General features: G+C 35.0%; 1 protein-coding gene across 2 annotated transcripts; it reads left to right on the top strand.

Moving 5' to 3' along the window:
- Positions 1-661: 661 nt before the first annotated feature.
- Positions 662-19,058, top strand: LOC137398644 (neural proliferation differentiation and control protein 1-like). Of its 2 annotated transcripts, none has more exons than XM_068084823.1 (10): positions 662-837; positions 1,567-1,725; positions 1,957-2,082; positions 2,182-2,348; positions 14,623-14,695; positions 14,831-14,947; positions 15,666-15,732; positions 15,830-16,000; positions 17,639-17,732; positions 18,412-19,058. In XM_068084823.1, exons 1-10 carry the CDS (start codon positions 756-758, stop codon positions 18,538-18,540), a joined length of 1,185 nt encoding a protein of 394 aa, XP_067940924.1. In that variant the 5' UTR covers positions 662-755; the 3' UTR covers positions 18,541-19,058. The 2 variants fall into 2 exon arrangements, with proteins under 2 accessions (XP_067940924.1, XP_067940923.1); XM_068084822.1 differs by having other exon boundaries at positions 1,954-2,082.
- The last annotated feature ends 1,688 nt before the right edge of the window (positions 19,059-20,746 follow it).

Genomic DNA, 20,746 nt, shown 5'->3' with positions numbered 1-20,746 from the left:
ATATTCAAGGACTGGCATATGATGGTAACAAGCAATGGACAAGCAATCACCGCTAATCAGCTGATAGAATTCTAGCAGGCACAGTTGAGCACCAAAGTCTCTTTTAAATATAAGACACTTTGTATTCATAATATATTATTAAGTAGCTAGTCAGATCAGACTTTTACTTCACCCTAACAACAACCGCTTTGATAGTATCACCAATGATGGCCAATGATATACAGTCAGCCCCTGGGGGGGGGGGGGGGGGGGGGGCTGTATATCATTGGTATCGCAAGTCGTTGACTACTATATATTAGTGCAAGAGGAGATAACTACATAGCAAAAAACTCCCACACAGTTTCCGCCGTGAAACGCTTTTAGTGTATTGTTGAATTCGCTCTAATCTTAACACGCCACATATTTATTATGTTTTCGCCTGATTAATTTAACCAATTTCAAATGATTTTACTAACAAGACATTTGCAAAACAATTGAATGTATTGTGCAAGTACATTATTTTTATGAAAAAATACTAAGTCTTAAGCTAGTTTAACGAGCCGCTTTTAAAAAAGCACAAACAAAAGTTCGACAAAGTCTATTGGCTGAGCCAAAATGTCTTGTTAGCTTGACGGAAAGACAATAAGGCGATTTTCCTCTCAGCGAGCTTTATTAATACACGCATAGTGGCCGCTTTACCCTGAACTGACGTGCCACCATATGTTAGTAATAAAGTTTAAAACTATGGATCTTTACGCATCGAAAACTTTCTGTTGATGACCATGAATAGCTTATTTACAAAATTTTTTTATTTACACTGGATTTACTTGTACTATTTGTCGTCAGAGACGATCTGTGGTGAGAATTTTTTCTTATTATTTTCAAAATTGTTAATAATCTGTAACATCTGAAACGATCTACGATGAGAACTGTTTATAGTTATTTTGAGCATTGTTAGTGGTTTGTAGCGTAGATTCATAGTATTTGCTAATATCGTTACCCATCAAAAGGTGTAAGCTATATCGTCTTATAGGTTTTTCTAATCAGTAACGTCGACAAAAGCATGTCCCAAAGAGTCAAGTACTCGAACATTTCCTACTCGTTATCATTGACTTATATTGACTACCATCCTACACTATTTTTGCTCAACTGGGCTACCTATTTTACGAACTAGACTGTGGTCTTATTTGTGTACTCTTACTACTGTAAAACCGGAATGGGGACACATTGTTTGAAGCTAAATAAATTTATAGTGGTGTTTGGCGCAAGAGCTAATGTAGGTTAGCCAGATGTAGGCTATACATTCAAGAGATTAATCTTCACAGCTGAGCCCCTGTGGTGATTTTTTGTTGTAATCGTAATATCTTGGGTGATTCTATGTCAGCCGTCAAATTCTCATACGGCTGGCTTTACAAAAATGTCAGTTGCTATATAATTTGTGACGTTACAAATAGCCTAAAGAGGAACTAAAATATCACACCTGTTGTGTAGCTCAGTGAAAAAGCATCTATGTATAGCTTTAAGGCCAGCATACCATGAAGGGCAAAAGTGGAACAGACATGGCGTAACTATCAGCAGTCATTGTAGCATCACTGGAGGCAAAGCAAGAGCTTGCTGTGTGCGAGCGAGTGCATCGATTGCCATCTACTGATGGATTTGGTTGTGGAAAATGTATGAGAGGGTATATCGAGTCTGACAACTATAGCTGCGTGTCAAGCTGGTCATCCCTTATTGAGGAGAAACTTGGTAAGTTTTTATACGTTTCCTCCGCTCATTTTTCATGAAACTTACCACAAATGTGTTTTTATGGGTAACTTACCACAAATATGTTTCTGTTCATATACTTGTCGCGTTGTAGTACTTTTCCTTTTCTGAATTTTCCAAGGCTGTTCCTGCGCTTGCTTCTTATGATCCTTGATGCTTCTCAGCGAATGGTCAGTATTCTCATTAGCGTGTGTTATGCGCTGCTTTCAGCAGATTGTCCACATCACTTGGATTGTGAGACCCATCATAGAGAGCCATGTGATGAGTCTACGGAGGGTAGGTGTGGCCACTGCCTAGGCTCCTATATAGAGATCGCCGATGTCTGCATCAGTGAGGAAGGTAGGCGTGATGCAGCTATTGATTAGACTCTAGTCTGTCTTCTCATGAGGCATAGACCAAGGAGCAGCTGGTCACAAGTGACTCTTATGCTGTCTGCAGGCGCTGACAGAGCTATTAGAACTTTGGAAGAGCTGTTGGCTATCAAAGAAAAAGAGAGATCGGAGCAGCTCCAAGAACCCCAAGAGGAAGTGCTTATCAAAACCGGAAGGGGCTCTGGAGAGGTGCAACAGCCGTCAGAGAAAGCACCTGTCAACTCTGTCAAAAAGGTGAGTGATATCCTACAACTGTAAACCCTGCGCAACTAATTGTACTCTCTTAATGTATGGTTCATCCAGGCTTTACTAGCTGCTGCCTTCACTAACATAAGCCTTGGTGTCCACACTGACAGATTGCATATTTTGTGTAGCCAATGCATTGGTAACTCGCTGTCAATACATCATTTTGAAACAAACATGTTGATCTGCGTTAATAAAGATAAAACTGGCGCATTTGTGATTGGCTGAAATAGTTTATCAGGAGGATCTCAATTCAATTCTATTCAATGCGAACTAATGACATCAACAGTGTGCTTTCACTTGGTGATGATAACAGGTCATCACATAAGCGACAAAGACATATTTTCACTCATGACATGCATAGGGCAACCGCTTGAAATAGTTGGGCCTATTTGTAAAATGTTTTATCTAATGTTTCTAGTGATTAAATATGTTAAAATCCTTTATTCTGTAGTTTAATTTATGTTGTTACCTTGAAACATTTTTGCGGTTGGCTGTTTGCATTCTTAATGTGTGTCGATTGTCATTAAAGAATAGAGAAAGCATAATATTATTATGCTTTATTATTCATCTTGAGGTGTTGACTGATGTTCTAAAAAAAGAATCAAGGAGATTGACCAACCAGAAGCTGAGATATAGCCAGCCAAACACAGGTCTACCAAAAAACATAAGTGTTTTGGTAATCATCAATATATGACGTATGAAATCGACTTGTGTGCCATTGGTCAATTAAGCCAACTAATGCGCTCTCTTATAACAATCACGGCGTTTTAATTGGTTTAATCCTTGGAAGTATAGAACAATAAAATTGAGCCTAACAATCATCGCTCCTAGAATTCCGAACCAATCCCTCTGACGTGTAGATTAGTTTTAGCATAAAATAATTACACACATCTATTATTTCGCAACATTTTGCTATCTTGTTAGTTCAGGTCAGTTTTGTTGTTCTCCTACTTAGCTTCCCTATTCAGACTCATCTTTAGCGTTGTTCAGATTTTTTTAACTATAGCTAATAAATGGAATCAATTAAATCAATCATCAATCTCGGTTATCATTTGGAATTTTCTACAAATTATATTAGTTACATCATTTATTCTATACACAGTTATATTATTATTTTGTATAATATGCATTATGAATATTATATAAATCATAAAAAATAATCATAGATAAGATAATAGATCAATAGAAAAATCAAAGCAAAAGTTATCGTTTTCTTTTCTTATAGCAAGAGCAGCACGGTCAAGTTAGTCTTTTTAAGATTATGGCTGTAGTGAACTTCCAGTCTGTTAATAGTGACGATAATCATGAAAATCAACTGACTGCTGCAGTAAATACACAGTAGAAGAATGCTGCAGTAGATACACAGTAGAAAAATGATGAAGGAACAAAAAGTCCCATTCCTATTTCTTATTCTAAACAAACTGCAACTCGCGGATATCGCATATAGACTATACACGCGCCGTTCGTTGAACAGATGATCTTCGGAGCATATCCGTGGAGATCGAGTTAAAATTTGAAGCACAATAGTCAAAATCTGCTCTTCTGCTTTGAAAAATCATGGCGAGGGGTTGTGGGCAAATGCCTTTACCACACAATGTTTGGTTGATTTTTCTGAGAAACCAGAGCTAGTCTGTAAATTATTTACTATCGCGAGAAGCGTTTCACATCTCGTAGCCAAAACAATCATTATACATAACGGCGGTAAGGGTGCGCAACTCCGGCACATGACCATTAAGGCGATTTTATACGTCACAGTTTTCGGGATTTTCGAAGGGTTTTCCTCTGATTCTTTATTAGGTAGACCTGTGTTTGGCTGGCTATATCTCAGCTTTTAGTGGGTCAATCTCCTTGATTCTTTTTTTAGAACATCAGTCAACACCTCAAGATGACTAATAAAGCATAATAATATTATGCTTTCTCTATTCTTTAAAAAAGATTCTGCGATGCAGACGGTTAGCTGTGTAAGTGTTATAGCTATCACAAATCATTGCTGACCCATTTTACCACTCAAATACCCACCCGAATACCTTCAATACCAACCCTAGGAAATCTAGAATGGGTCTGTTTTATAGGTCAATATGTTTCTGAACACCACACAGCTTACTAACCTCAGTGTATGTAACCACAACAAACATCCATTCCAAGGGTTCCCATGCATCTTGTCTGCCTAGCCAAGCTTTGTGTCAGTGTGTGTTAACTCTGACCCACCAGCGAAATATATACACCAATCATTCACCATGAGAGAGTAGTGTTATACTTAGTATGATATGTTACCTGTCAGTACTAGAGAGATTAGTGTTATTCTTAGTATTATATGTTACCTGTCAGTACTAGAGATAGTAGTGTTATACTTAGTATTATATGTTACCTGTCAGTACTAGAGAGAGTAGTGTTATACTTGGTATTATATGTTACCTTTCAGTACTAGAGAGAGTAGTGTTATACTTAGTATTATATGTTACCTGTCAGTACTAGAGAGAGTAGTGTTATACTTAGTATTATACGTTACCTGTCAGTACTAGAGAGAGTAGTGTTATACTTAGTATTATATGTTACCTGTCAGTACTAGAGAGAGTAGTGTTATACTTAGTATTATATGTTACCTGTCAGTACTAGAGAGAGTAGTGTTATACTTAGTATTATATGTTACCTATCAGTACTAGAGAGAGTAGTGTTATACTTGGTATTATATGTTACCTGTCAGCACTAGAGAGAGTAGTGTTATACTTAGTATTATATGTTACCTGTCAGTACTAGAGAGAGTAGTGTTATACTTAGTATTATATGTTACCTTTCAGTACTAGAGAGAGTAGTGTTATACTTAGTATTATGTGTTACCTGTCAGTACTAGAGAGAGTAGTGTTATACTTAGTATTATATGTTACCTGTCAGTACTAGAGAGAGTAGTGTTATACTTAGTATTATATGTTACCTGTCAGTACTAGAGAGAGTAGTGTTATACTTAGTATTATATGTTACCTGTCAGTACTAGAGAGAGTAGTGTTATACTTAGTATTATATGTTACCTGTCAGTACTAGAGAGAGTAATGTTATACTTGGTATTATATGTTACCTGTTAGTACTAGAGAGAGTAGTGTTATACTTAGTATTATATGTTACCTATCAGTACTAGAGAGAGTAGTGTTATACTTAGTATTATATGTTACCTGTCAGTACTAGAGATAGTAGTGTTATACTTGGTATTATATGTTACCTTTCAGCACTAGAGAGAGTAGTGTTATACTTGGTATTATATGTTACCTGTCAGCACTAGAGAGAGTAGTGTTATACTTAGTATTATATGTTACCTGTCAGTACTAGAGAGAGTAGTGTTATACTTAGTATTATATGTTACCTGTCAGTACTAGAGAGAGTAGTGTTATACTTAGTATTATATGTTACCTGTCAGTACTAGAGAGAGTAATGTTATACTTGGTATTATATGTTACCTGTTAGTACTAGAGAGAGTAGTGTTATACTTAGTATTATATGTTACCTATCAGTACTAGAGAGAGTAGTGTTATACTTAGTATTATATGTTACCTGTCAGTACTAGAGATAGTAGTGTTATACTTGGTATTATATGTTACCTTTCAGTACTAGAGAGAGTAGTGTTATACTTAGTATTATATGTTACCTGTCAGCACTAGAGAGAGTAGTGTTATACTTAGTATTATATGTTACCTGTCAGTACTAGAGAGAGTAGTGTTATACTTAGTATTATATGTTACCTGTCAGTACTAGAGAGAGTAGTGTTATACTTAGTATTATATGTTACCTGTCAGTACTAGAGAGAGTAATGTTATACTTGGTATTATATGTTACCTGTTAGTACTAGAGAGAGTAGTGTTATACTTAGTATTATATGTTACCTATCAGTACTAGAGAGAGTAGTGTTATACTTAGTATTATATGTTACCTGTCAGTACTAGAGAGAGTAGTGTTATACTTAGTATTATATGTTACCTGTCAGTACTAGAGATAGTAGTGTTATACTTAGTATTATGTGTTACCTGTCAGTACTAGAGAGAGTAGTAATATACTTAGTATTATATGTTACCTGTCAGTACTAGAGAGAGTAGTGTTATACTTAGTATTATATGTTACCTGTCAGTACTAGAGAGAGTAGTGTTATACTTAGTATTATATGTTACCTGTCAGTACTAGAGAGAGTAGTGTTATACTTAGTATTATATGTTACCTATCAGTACTAGAGAGAGTAGTGTTATACTTAGTATTATATGTTACCTGTCAGCACTAGAGATAGTAGTGTTATACTTGGTATTATATGTTACCTGTCAGTACTAGAGAGAGTAGTGTTATACTTAGTATTATATGTTACCTTTCAGTACTAGAGAGAGTAGTGTTATACTTAGTATTATATGTTACCTGTCAGTACTAGAGATAGTAGTGTTATACTTGGTATTATATGTTACCTGTCAGTACTAGAGAGAGTAGTGTTATACTTAGTATTATATGTTACCTGTCAGTACTAGAGAGAGTAGTGTTATACTTAGTATTATGTGTTACCTGTCAGTACTAGAGAGAGTAGTGTTATACTTAGTATTATATGTTACCTGTCAGTACTAGAGAGATTAGTGTTATACTTAGTATTATATGTTACCTGTCAGTACTAGAGAGAGTAGTGTTATACTTAGTATTATATGTTACCTGTCAGTACTAGAGAGAGTAGTGTTATACTTAGTATTATATGTTACCTGTCAGTACTAGAGAGAGTAGTGTTATACTTAGTATTATATGTTACCTGTCAGTACTAGAGAGAGTAGTGTTATACTTAGTATTATATGTTACCTGTCAGTACTAGAGAGAGTAGTGTTATACTTAGTATTATACGTTACCTGTCAGTACTAGAGAGAGTAGTGTTATACTTAGTATTATACGTTACCTGTCAGTACTAGAGAGAGTAGTGTTATACTTAGTATTATGTGTTACCTGTCAGTACTAGAGAGAGTAGTGTTATACTTGGTATTATATGTTACCTGTCAGTACTAGAGAGAGTAGTGTTATACTTAGTATTATATGTTACCTGTCAGTACTAGAGAGAGTAGTGTTATACTTAGTATTATATGTTACCTGTCAGTACTAGAGATAGTATTGTTATACTTGGTATTATATGTTACCTTTCAGTACTAGAGAGAGTAGTGTTATACTTAGTATTATATGTTACCTGTCAGTACTAGAGAGAGTAGTGTTATACTTAGTATTATATGTTACCTGTCAGCACTAGAGAGAGTAGTGTTATACTTAGTATTATATGTTACCTGTCAGTACTAGAGAGAGTAGTGTTATACTTAGTATTATATGTTACCTGTCAGTACTAGAGATAGTAGTGTTATACTTAGTATTATATGTTACCTGTCAGTACTAGAGAGAGTAGTGTTATACTTAGTATTATATGTTACCTGTCAGTACTAGAGAGAGTAGTGTTATACTTAGTATTATACGTTACCTGTCAGTACTAGAGAGAGTAGTGTTATACTTAGTATTATATGTTACCTGTCAGTACTAGAGAGAGTAGTGTTATACTTAGTATTATATGTTACCTGTCAGTACTAGAGAATAGTGTTATACTTAGTATTATATGTTACCTGTCAGTACTAGAGAGAGTAGTGTTATACTTAGTATTATGTGTTACCTGTCAGTACTAGAGAGAGTAGTGTTATACTTGGTATTATATGTTACCTGTCAGCACTAGAGAGAGTAGTGTTATACTTAGTATTATATGTTACCTGTCAGTACTAGAGAGAGTAGTGTTATACTTAGTATTATATGTTACCTGTCAGCACTAGAGAGAGTAGTGTTATACTTAGTATTATATGTTACCTGTCAGTACTAGAGAGAGTAGTGTTATACTTAGTATTATGTGTTACCTGTCAGTACTAGAGAGAGTAGTGTTATACTTAGTATTATATGTTACCTGTCAGCACTAGAGAGAGTAGTGTTATACTTAGTATTATATGTTACCTGTCAGTACTAGAGATAGTAGTGTTATACTTAGTATTATACGTTACCTGTCAGTACTAGAGAGAGTAGTGTTATACTTAGTATTATGTGTTACCTGTCAGTACTAGAGAGAGTAGTGTTATACTTGGTATTATATGTTACCTGTCAGCACTAGAGAGAGTAGTGTTATACTTAGTATTATATGTTACCTGTCAGTACTAGAGATAGTAGTGTTATACTTAGTATTATATGTTACCTGTCAGTACTAGAGAGAGTAGTGTTATACTTGGTATTATATGTTACCTGTCAGTACTAGAGAGAGTAGTGTTATACTTAGTATTATGTGTTACCTGTCAGTACTAGAGATAGTAGTGTTATACTTAGTATTATGTGTTACCTGTCAGTACTAGAGAGAGTAATGTTATACTTGGTATTATATGTTACCTTTCAGTACTAGAGAGAGTAGTGTTATACTTAGTATTATATGTTACCTGTCAGTACTAGAGAGAGTAGTGTTATACTTAGTATTATATGTTACCTGTCAGTACTAGAGATAGTAGTGTTATTCTTAGTATTATGTGTTACCTGTCAGTACTAGAGAGAGTAGTGTTATACTTAGTGTTATATGTTACCTGTCAGTACTAGAGAGAGTAGTGTTATACTTAGTATTATATGTTATCTGTCAGTACTAGAGAGAGTAGTGTTATACTTAGTATTATATGTTACCTGTCAGTACTAGAGAGAGTAGTGTTATACTTAGTATTATACGTTACCTGTCAGTACTAGAGAGAGTAGTGTTATACTTAGTATTATATGTTACCTGTCAGTACTAGAGATAGTAGTGTTATACTTAGTATTATGTGTTACCTGTCAGTACTAGAGAGAGTAGTGTTATACTTGGTATTATATGTTACCTGTCAGCACTAGAGAGAGTAGTGTTATACTTAGTATTATATGTTACCTGTCAGTACTAGAGATAGTAGTGTTATACTTAGTATTATATGTTACCTGTCAGTACTAGAGAGAGTAGTGTTATACTTAGTGTTATATGTTACCTGTCAGTACTAGAGAGAGTAGTGTTATACTTAGTATTATATGTTACCTGTCAGTACTAGAGAGAGTAGTGTTATACTTAGTATTATATGTTACCTGTCAGTACTAGAGATAGTAGTGTTATACTTAGTATTATATGTTACCTGTCAGTACTAGAGAGAGTAGTGTTATACTTAGTATTATGTGTTACCTGTCAGCACTAGAGAGAGTAGTGTTATACTTAGTATTATATGTTACCTGTCAGTACTAGGGAGAGTAGTGTTATACTTAGTATTATATGTTACCTTTCAGTACTAGAGATAGTAGTGTTATACTTGGTATTATGTGTTACCTGTCAGCACTAGAGAGAGTAGTGTTATACTTAGTATTATATGTTACCTGTCAGTACTAGAGAGAGTAGTATTATACTTAGTATTATATGTTACCTTTCAGTACTAGAGAGAGTAGTGTTATACTTAGTATTATATGTTACCTGTCAGTACTAGAGAGAGTAGTGTTATACTTAGTATTATATGTTGCCTGTCAGTACTAGAGATAGTAGTGTTATACTTAGTATTATATGTTACCTTTCAGTACTAGAGAGAGTAGTGTTATACTTAGTATTATATGTTACCTGTCAGTACTAGAGAGAGTAGTGTTATATTTAGTATTATATGTTACCTGTCAGTACTAGAGAGAGTAGTGTTATACTTAGTATTATATGTTACCTGTCAGTACTAGAGATAGTAGTGTTATACTTAGTATTATATGTTACCTTTCAGTACTAGAGAGAGTAGTGTTATACTTAGTATTATATGTTACCTGTCAGTACTAGAGAGAGTAGTGTTATTCTTAGTATTATATGTTACCTTTCAGTACTAAAGAGAGTAGTGTTATACTTAGTATTATATGTTACCTGTCAGTACTAGAGAGAGTAGTGTTATACTTAGTATTATATGTTACCTGTTAGTACTAGAGAGAGTAGTGTTATACTTAGTATTATATGTTACCTGTCAGTACTAGACATAGTAGTGTTATACTTAGTATTATATGTTACCTGTCAGTACTAGAGATAGTAGTGTTATACTTGGTATTATATGTTACCTGTCAGTACTAGAGATAGTAGTGTTATACTTAGTATTATATGTTACCTGTCAGTACTAGAGAGAGTAGTGTTATACTTAGTATTATATGTTACCTGTTAGTACTAGAGAGAGTAGTGTTATACTTAGTATTATATGTTACCTGTCAGTACTAGAGAGAGTAGTATTATACTTAGTGTTATATGTTACCTATCAGTACTAGAGAGAGTGGTGTTATACTTAGTATTATATGTTACCTGTCAGTACTAGAGAGAGTAGTAATATACTTAGTATTATATGTTACCTGTCAGTACTAGAGAGAGTAGTGTTATACTTAGTATTATATGTTACCTGTCAGTACTAGAGATAGTAGTGTTATACTTAGTATTATATGTTACCTGTCAGTACTAGAGAGAATAGTGTTATACTTAGTATTATATGTTACCTGTCAGTACTAGAGATAGTAGTGTTATACTTAGTTTTATATGTTACCTGTCAGTACTAGAGAGAGTAGTGTTATACTTAGTATTATATGTTACCTGTCAGTACTAGAGAGAGTAGTGTTATACTTAGTATTATATGTTACCTGTTAGTACTAGAGAGAGTAGTGTTATACTTAGTATTATATGTTACCTGTCAGTACTAGAGAGAGTAGTATTATACTTAGTGTTATATGTTACCTGTCAGTACTAGAGAGAGTAGTAATATACTTAGTATTATATGTTACCTGTCAGTACTAGAGAGAGTAGTGTTATACTTAGTATTATATGTTACCTGTCAGTACTAGAGATAGTAGTGTTATACTTAGTATTATATGTTACCTGTCAGTACTAGAGAGAATAGTGTTATACTTAGTATTATATGTTACCTGTCAGTACTAGAGATAGTAGTGTTATACTTAGTATTATATGTTACCTGTCAGTACTAGAGAGAGTAGTGTTATACTTAGTATTATATGTTACCTGTCAGTACTAGAGAGAGTAGTGTTATACTTAGTATTATATGTTACCTGTTAGTACTAGAGATAGTAGTGTTATACTTAGTATTATATGTTACCTTTCAGTACTAGAGAGAGTAGTGTTATACTTAGTATTATATGTTACCTGTCAGTACTAGAGATAGTAGTATTATACTTAGTGTTATTTGTTACCTATCAGTACTAGAGAGAGTGGTGTTATACTTAGTATTATATGTTACCTGTCAGTACTAGAGAGAGTAGTAATATACTTAGTATTATATGTTACCTGTCAGTACTAGAGAGAGTAGTGTTATACTTAGTATTATATGTTACCTGTCAGTACTAGAGAAAGTAGAGTTATACTTAGTATTATATGTTACCTGTCAGTACTAGAGAGATTAGTGTTATTCTTAGTATTATATGTTACCTGTCAGTACTAGAGAGTAGTGTTATACTTAGTATTGTATGTTACCTGTCAGTACTAGAGAGAGTAGTGTTATACTTAGTATTATATGTTACCTGTCAGCACTAGAGATAGTAGTGTTATACTTAGTATTATATGTTACCTGTCAGTACTAGAGAGAGTAGTGTTATACTTAGTATTATATGTTACCTGTCAGTACTAGAGAGAGTAGTGTTATACTTAGTATTATATGTTACCTGTCAGTACTAGAGAGAGTAGTGTTATACTTAGTATTATATGTTACCTGTCAGTACTAGAGAGAGTAGTGTTATACTTGGTATTATATGTTACCTGTCAGTACTAGAGAGAGTAGTGTTATACTTGGTATTATATGTTACCTGTCAGTACTAGAGAGAGTAGTGTTATTCTTAGTATTATATGTTACCTGTCAGTACTAGAGAGAGTAGTGTTATACTTAGTATTATATGTTACCTGTCAGTACTAGAGAGAGTAGTGTTATACTTAGTATTATATGTTACCTATCAGTACTAGAGAGAGTAGTGTTATACTTAGTATTATATGTTACCTTTCAGTACTAGAGAGAGTAGTGTTATACTTAGTATTATATGTTACCTGTCAGTACTAGAGAGAGTAGTGTTATACTTGGTATTATATGTTACCTGTCAGTACTAGAGAGAGTAGTGTTATTCTTAGTATTATATGTTACCTGTCAGCACTAGAGAGAGTAGTGTTATACTTAGTATTATGTGTTACCTGTCAGTACTAGAGAGAGTAGTGTTATACTTGGTATTATATGTTACCTGTCAGTACTAGAGAGAGTAGTGTTATACTTAGTATTATATGTTACCTTTCAGTACTAGAGAGAGTAGTGTTATACTTAGTATTATATGTTACCTGTCAGTACTAGAGATAGTAGTGTTATACTTAGTATTATATGTTACCTGTCAGTACTAGAGATAGTAGTGTTATACTTGGTATTATATGTTACCTGTCAGTACTAGAGAGAGTAGTGTTATACTTAGTATTATATGTTACCTGTCAGTACTAGAGAGAGTAGTGTTATACTTAGTATTATATGTTACCTGTCAGTACTAGAGAGAGTAGTGTTATACTTGGTATTATATGTTACCTGTCAGTACTAGAGAGAGTAGTGTTATACTTAGTATTGTATGTTACCTGTCAGTACTAGAGAGAGTAGTGTTATACTTAGTATTATATGTTACCTGTCAGCACTAGAGCGAGTAGTGTTATACTTAGTATTATATGTTACCTGTCAGTACTAGAGATAGTAGTGTTATACTTAGTATTATATGTTACCTGTCAGTACTAGAGAGAGTAGTGTTATACTTAGTATTATATGTTACCTGTCAGTACTAGAGAGAGTAGTATTATACTTAGTATTATATGTTACCTGTCAGTACTAGAGAGAGTAGTGTTATACTTAGTATTATATGTTACCTGTCAGTACTAGAGAGAGTATTGTTATACTTAGTATTATATGTTACCTGTCAGTACTAGAGAGAGTGGTGTTATACTTAGTATTATATGTTACCTGTCAGTACTAGAGAGAGTAGTGTTATACTTAGTATTATATGTTACCTGTCAGTACTAGAGAGAGTAGTGTTATACTTAGTATTATATGTTACCTGTCAGTACTAGAGAAAGTAGAGTTATACTTGGTATTATATGTTACCTGTCAGTACTAGAGAGAGTAGTGTTATACTTAGTATTATGTGTTACCTGTCAGTACTAGAGATAGTAGTGTTATACTTGGTATTATATGTTACCTGTCAGTACTAGAGATAGTAGTGTTATACTTGGTATTATATGTTACCTGTCAGTACTAGAGATAGTAGTGTTATACTTGGTATTATATGTTACCTGTCAGTACTAGAGATAGTAGTGTTATACTTGGTATTATATGTTACCTGTCAGTACTAGAGATAGTAGTGTTATTCTTAGTATTATGTGTTACCTGTCAGTACTAGAGATAGTAGTGTTATACTTAGTATTATATGTTACCTTTCAGTACTAGAGAGAGTAGTGTTATACTTAGTATTATATGTTACCTGTCAGCACTAGAGATAGTAGTGTTATACTTAGTATTATATGTTACCTGTCAGTACTAGAGAGAGTAGTGTTATACTTAGTATTATATGTTACCTGTCAGTACTAGAGAGAGTAGTATTATACTTAGTATTATATGTTACCTGTCAGTACTAGAGAGAGTAGTGTTATACTTAGTATTATATGTTACCTGTCAGTACTAGAGAGAGTAGTGTTATACTTAGTATTATATGTTACCTATCAGTACTAGAGAGAGTAGTGTTATACTTAGTATTATATGTTACCTGTCAGTACTAGAGATAGTAGTGTTATTCTTAGTATTATATGTTACCTTTCAGTACTAAAGAGAGTAGTGTTATACTTAGTATTATATGTTACCTGTCAGTACTAGAGAGAGTAGTGTTATACTTAGTATTATATGTTACCTGTCAGTACTAGAGAGATTAGTGTCATGCATCGCAATAATATTTCAATTTATAAGGAACTTATCCTTACTTATTGAATTGTCGTCGTACATGTCAGCTCATTTCGTCACTCGTCATGCAATTTATGATTTTTTTAACTGACACTTGACATACTCTCTAGTTAGCACTCTATACTGCTAGCCATCAACTTCTCTTACATTCTCCAGCATTTGCTAAATAGAGTGAGTGCACAGCTGTCAATAGCTTATAAGAGTGAAGATCTCTTTGCTCCTTCATGTAACACGCTCACCTGTCCATGCTTTTGTTTTAGCCTGTCTCTTTGCATGGGACTGCTAGCCAATCAAAGAACGGTACTCAGATCCCAGCATCTCGTTCCCTTGAAGGTGTGTAGCCTGAGTTTATAGTGAAAATCTTACAAGATGTTTGCCGCAGTAAGGAGTTGCGTAGCCACAACTGAAACTGCATTATCTGTGCCTGCGCTATTCTCTCAATTTACTGACATCTCTTGATGTTTACAGGGGACCAACCAGCCAAAAAGCGGATTGTTGAAGACAAAATGGTGAATCCATTGTCCGAAGGAAACTCTCAGATAGCAGATAAGGCCTCTGTTGGTTTCAGCAAGCTCGTCTTTTTCTGTAAGACTTCTTACTGTGTGTCTTGTTTGGAGTTGTGTCATTTCAGCCTTTTGGCTGAAAGTTGTGTCGTATTGACTCTATAGAGATATTGTATGAGTCATGTTATATTCTCTCTATAGAGATATAGTAGGGGTCGTGTTATATTGGCTCTATAGAGGTATAGTGGGAGTTGTGTCATATATAGACTATAGAGATGTAGTGGGAGTTGTATCATATTGGGGCTATAGAGATGTAGTCAGAGTTGTGACATATATAGACTATAGAGATGTAATGGGAGTTGTGTCGTATTGGGGCTATAGAGATATAGTCAGAGTTGTGACATATTGAGGCTAGAGATGTAGTCGGAGTTGTGTCATATTGGGGCTATAGAGATGTAGTGGGAGTTGTGTCATATTGGGGCTATAGAGATGTAGTGGGAGTTGTGTCATATTGGGGCTATAGAGATGTAGTGGGAGTTGTATCATATTGGGCTATAGAGATGTAGTCAGAGTTGTGTCATATTGGGGCTATAGAGGTGTAGTGGGAGTTGTGACATATTGGGGCTATAGAAATGTAGTCAGAGTTGTATCATATTGGGGCTATAGAGATGTAGTGGGAGTTGTGTCATATTGGGGCTATAGAGGTATAGTGGGAGTTGTGTCATATTGGGGCTATAGAGATGTAGTGGGAGTTGTGTCATGTTGGAATGATAGTACAATGCTCTGCCTTCTATTTGCAGGCATTATTTCTAGTGTGACTCTCGTCTGTATCATCTCCATTGTCTTTGCTGGCGTCTGCTGGTACAGGTGCGTCATTGCTGCCTTTTTAAAAATGTCTTGCGTCTATTTGATACTCTATTGATTTGGATACACGATATGACCTTTGTATGACCTTTTAATACAGGTTGCGCAAGGTAAGAAAATCTATGCGGCCAGCTGAGTACCAAGGATACGGGGGAGGCGCGGTTGGCCCTAAAAATTCCATAGCCCGAAGTGAATCTGGCTCACGGAAGCTCGCTCACTCAGCTCAGATGTACCATTACAAACATCAAAAGGAGCAGATGGCTCTGGAAAGGTGAGATAATTCTTATACCGACCAATCAGCTTGTAGTCTGCTTTACTAGTAGTTAGTATGTATATCTTCATACCGACCAATTATCGCATAGCATTAGATTTCTCCAGACTCAGACACTTACCCCCATCTAGTTGCCAGGCTATTTGTTATCCTAACATGGCAAACCAGTATAATGCAGTGTAGAAAGAGTTTCCACAAATACTAAAACATTCTGCTCCATATTTTTACGTACTTTTCGAACTATTAGCTGCTACTTTTTTCTGATGATTTGAGCCATACAGCTTATATAAGGGTGCGGCTATTCTGTGGCTTTCTCTTCCACTGCTAGGGTGCATTAACCAGAATCTCCGTTTAGTGCGCCTCTAGCGGTGAAAGAAAAAACGAAACAATGCCTAACGGTACCGTTCCGTTAGGCACTGGGTTAAAAAGCGTCGATTAATACATCTGGTTAAGCGTTTGTTCCGTTTTAAACAGCAAAGTTGCTGCCGCGTTAAAAAGCACCGTTTTGAGCCCTTCGGCCTATACAAAGGTGCAGCCTATGTATTGTTTTATTATCTTTTTTCGGAAAATTAAGCAGATGCGGCTTATATAGGGGTGCGGTTTATAGTCCGAAAAGTACGGTATAAATCCCACATTAGCTTTCAACCAGCTGTTAGAGAATTGCACCTGTTGGCTTCGTGCAAGATGTGTGCCGTGTGCTAGCGAGAAAATCTCCCTTTGTATTAATTTTCTAAATTTGAGAAATTGTCTGTACAATCAGCTAATATGAAATGTTATAGGTTTAAAATCTCTCCATGCATCCTCTTTCATGGATAAAGACTTTGAATAGTCAATTATTAGATAATATAGTCTTACAAATGAGTTATTGTAATATAATTATTAGGAATCACAGCTGTTGCACGTTGATGTTTTGTCAAGATGGCTATTGCTTCCATTCCCTCTCATGGTCTACGAATAGAGATAAAACCTGGTACATCAAATTACACAGCAATATTGTTGACACTTTAATCTGTTGTCTGCTGATACAATAAAAGCTTTTGCTGCTACTTAGCTTTTGAATTATCTGGCTAATGGATATAAGACAGTTAGCCTCACATATGTAATAATTATTCACTACTTGATAGCTGTATTTTCTCCTTAGTTTATTGCCAAAGCAGATAAATGACTTCCTTCTTAAGGACCTCATTTGATCGAATCTATTAATAGCATTCGTCTCAACAGTATGATATCCTAGCGGTGAATAGGCTGAGTTTGTCGTTTAAGGTCAAGGCTAACGCTAATTTAGCTAAGCATGAGAATGGAGAACACATATTTTAAGATTTCACTCAGCCCCCAGCATTACGCCCTGTTTGACTGTTTCTTCGCCTTTCGACGTTGAACATTGTCCTTTTTTTTACCCTTGTTGCAGATTTTTTTTCACCAGGTGACATTGACAAAAATGTCTCTCAAAATTATTTATATATATATTAAAGACAAGAAATAATACCTGCTGGTTTCCAGGGAGCTCAATACAAATTGATGTTTATTATCTTCTTTATGCGTTGATTATTCTAGCTTGTAATGTGAGACCAAAGTATAGATGCTTATGAGTAGACACGCATCTAGTATCAATTGTAACATTTACTTCTGGCCTTTAAGCTCCCTGAGTGATCGCCTGGACGAGTCTGAAGGGGAGGCTGATGAAAATGAAGAAGGAAATTACACGGTTTACGAGTGCCCTGGTCTAGCTCCGGTCTGTATCTTGAGTCTCATATAACTAGCTAGTAGTTACTTGTTGTTAGTACTTATAACTAGCTAGTAGTAACTTGTTGTTAGTACTTATAACTAGCCAGTAGTAACTTGTTGTTAGTACTTATAACTAGCCAGTAGTAACTTGTTGTTAGTACTTATAACTAGCCAGTAGTAACTTGTTGTTAGTACTTATAACTAGCCAGTAGTAACTTGTTGTTAGTACTTACAACTAGCTAGTAGTTACTTGTTGTTAGTTTTTATAACTAGCTAGTAATTACTTGTATTTAGTTTTTTATAACTAGCTAGTAGTAACTTGTTGTTAGTACTTATAACTAGCTGGTAGTAACTTTTTGTTAGTAATTATAACTAGCTAGTAGTAACATGTTGTTAGTTCTTATAACTATCTAATAGTAACTTGTTGTTAGTACTTATAACTAGCTGGTAGTTACTTGTTGTTAGTACTTATAACTAGCTAGTAGTGACTTGTTGTTAGTACTTATAACTAGCTGGTAGTTACTTGTTGTTAGTACTTATAACTAGCTAGTAGTGACTTGTTGTTAGTTCTTATAACTAGCTAGTAGTGACTTGTTGTTAGTTCTTATAACTAGCTAGTAGTGACTTGTTAGTTCTCAGTAGCCAGGTAACTAGTTGATACTGACTTTTTAGTCTCTAATTTACAGGCGGGGGAGATGGAGGTGTCAAACCCTCTTTTCCATGCAGCTAGCGGAAACTCCGCCTCGTCTGTATCATCTCCTGGATCTTTCACTTCTCCACTTTCCATGGTCACATCAGATGAGGGAGATAATTAACTTGTCTGGTTTGCACAACCCTACGCAGACGCCTTCACAGCAGACGCCTTCACAGCCTCATGTCGGTTCTAGTCGTTCATGTTATGTATTTTTGTCTAATTCTCTGGAGTTGTCCTATTTTACTTTTATGTTGTTTATTATCGTTATTTTGGTGAGAGGTCTGTTCTATATCCAATATTCTAGATTTTTAATGCACTTCTTCCGATAACGGGATTTTATAGCCTAAGTTTTTATTATCTATATTCTTCTACAAACTATTTAGTATCAGCATGATTATTATTATTCTATTTTTCTATTGTAATTTGTACTTTCACATGTCTTGCCTGTGACCTCGCTGTCACGCTATTGAGATCAATTTATTCAGGTACTCCATTACTCTGTGATAGGCAGTTTGTCGTTCTAGCCTCAGCTCCCAGCTACTCTCCGTCTTCATACTAACAGCTAGAGCTTTAAGTGTTAAACTTTGTGTCACTCTTGTAGTATTTACTCTATTGTAATATACTCTGTTCAACTTCAAACTGATCAGCTGTCTGTCAATCAGTCTGATGGTTTTTGCTGAATAGAAGCTAGCTGTGAGATGTTCAGAAACGGGTTTCGGTTTCAACGATTTTTCAAGTTTCCAACATGCAGCTACATACAGACATGGAGAACAACCTAAAGCAAAGAGGCGTACATGTAGGTTGTGACTAGCATGTACCAAAATTTGGTAATAGGATAAACTGGCAAATGTGTATATATATATATATATATATTATACATGCGTCGTGTTACCTAGGCAATAAAAAAAGTGCACAGAAAACCTATTTTCATTTCACATATACAGCATTTACTGTCATAACTTTTAAATCATGAGAAAAGTGTTTTGTGCGCCTCAAATAAATTCCGAGAAAAACAAACAATTATAAAGTAATTTAATGTGAAATAATTAGCAATTAATGGCTAGATAAAGTCTGTTTTGTAACAATGATTTCAAAGAAATGTTAATTGATACAAATAAAATAAACTGTTAAAACAATATAAAAATCACGACTATGTTAAAATAGCAATGAGTACATAGAAGTGTGTATAAAAAAGGTTACTTTTGCTGCAGAAGCTATCCATCAAAGTTTAGACAACAACACTGGTACCTCTTGATACTAGAACAAATGTGGAAGCCCAATGGAGCCCTGAGGGTGCTTTGTTCGACCAAACCAACAGAGAGTGCAGAAGCAATTCTTACTAGAAAATGTTCATGTGAATATTTTCTAGTTGTAAAATTTTAGCGATTGCCTTTTGCATAAACCACAACTTGAAGATTGAAGTAGTGACATTACACTTGCACTGAAAGGAACATTTGAAAATTTCAAATTGAAATATAGGTAATGGATTTTTAAATAGTTTTCAAACAATTTTACAAAGAAAACAATCGCAAAAGGTAATATTAATGAGTAATAAGAAGTACATACCCCTTTAGCCTGTGACCTTCAATCACAAAAGTAGGGCGTAGATAATGTAGTCACCGATGATAAGAATGGCCTAGTCTTGAGGCTAGGTGGGCGTGTTTGCAAATGTACTTGCAAGTGCAGCTGTCGCAAACTAGCCTCTTCACTAGATTTTAATAGCTATAATTGGATACAGAGATGACAACAAACTAAGACAGACAAAAGAGAAACTACAAGATTTTTATATATATAGAATATCATAGTAAAATGTGTTTGCATTTATGTAGCATGCAGCTCCGTAGCCATAGCAGTTGTAGATACGAACCATTTAGTGATATGAAAGTTATCTCCCATTGGCTGCTAGTGAACAGCTCACACGTTTGTCTGACTGTCGGATTAGTTGCTCCTGAATTCCAATATACATCTTAATGAGCCTACAGGAAACTTGGCTATAAATGTGGTTAAGCAACAGTTCATTAGCCATCTACACGCTGCCCTCTATTGCGGTCAGCAGGTAAAAGCAATATTTGGGCAGGTTGCCACATTATGTCAAGAGTGTCCTGAGCTCTGGATTAGACGCCTGCGTTCACTAAGGGCTTCTTTATCTAGTAGCAACAGTATAAATGAGCCGCTGAGGTAGTGAGGTAGATTGAGAGCTCTCAGAGCCACTCTTCAAGTTAGTCGCTCTTTGCTGTCCACCCGCTTTAGCTTATTCACACAGAACACACGGCTGTTTGGGAGGTTACTACCTATTGAGTAATGAGGGACATTCCTTACTTCCTGAA

The sequence above is a fragment of the Watersipora subatra genome, chromosome 6 (assembly GCF_963576615.1).
Source record: "Watersipora subatra chromosome 6, tzWatSuba1.1, whole genome shotgun sequence".
Lineage (NCBI taxonomy): Eukaryota > Metazoa > Bryozoa > Gymnolaemata > Cheilostomatida > Watersiporidae > Watersipora > Watersipora subatra.
Note: the sequence above shows the minus strand (reverse complement) of the source record. Positions and strands in the feature narration are given on the sequence as shown.

Bases quoted from the DNA above. Each gene is read 5' to 3' on its own strand.
- LOC137398644 (XM_068084822.1), top strand. From the start codon at position 756: ATGACCATGAATAGCTTATTTACAAAATTTTTTTATTTACACTGGATT. The intron at 2,083-2,181 runs GTAGGCGTGATG...TGCTGTCTGCAG, and splicing joins TGTCTGCATCAGTGAGGAAG to GCGCTGACAGAGCTATTAGA. The intron at 15,733-15,829 runs GTGCGTCATTGC...CTTTTAATACAG, and splicing joins GCTGGCGTCTGCTGGTACAG to GTTGCGCAAGGTAAGAAAAT.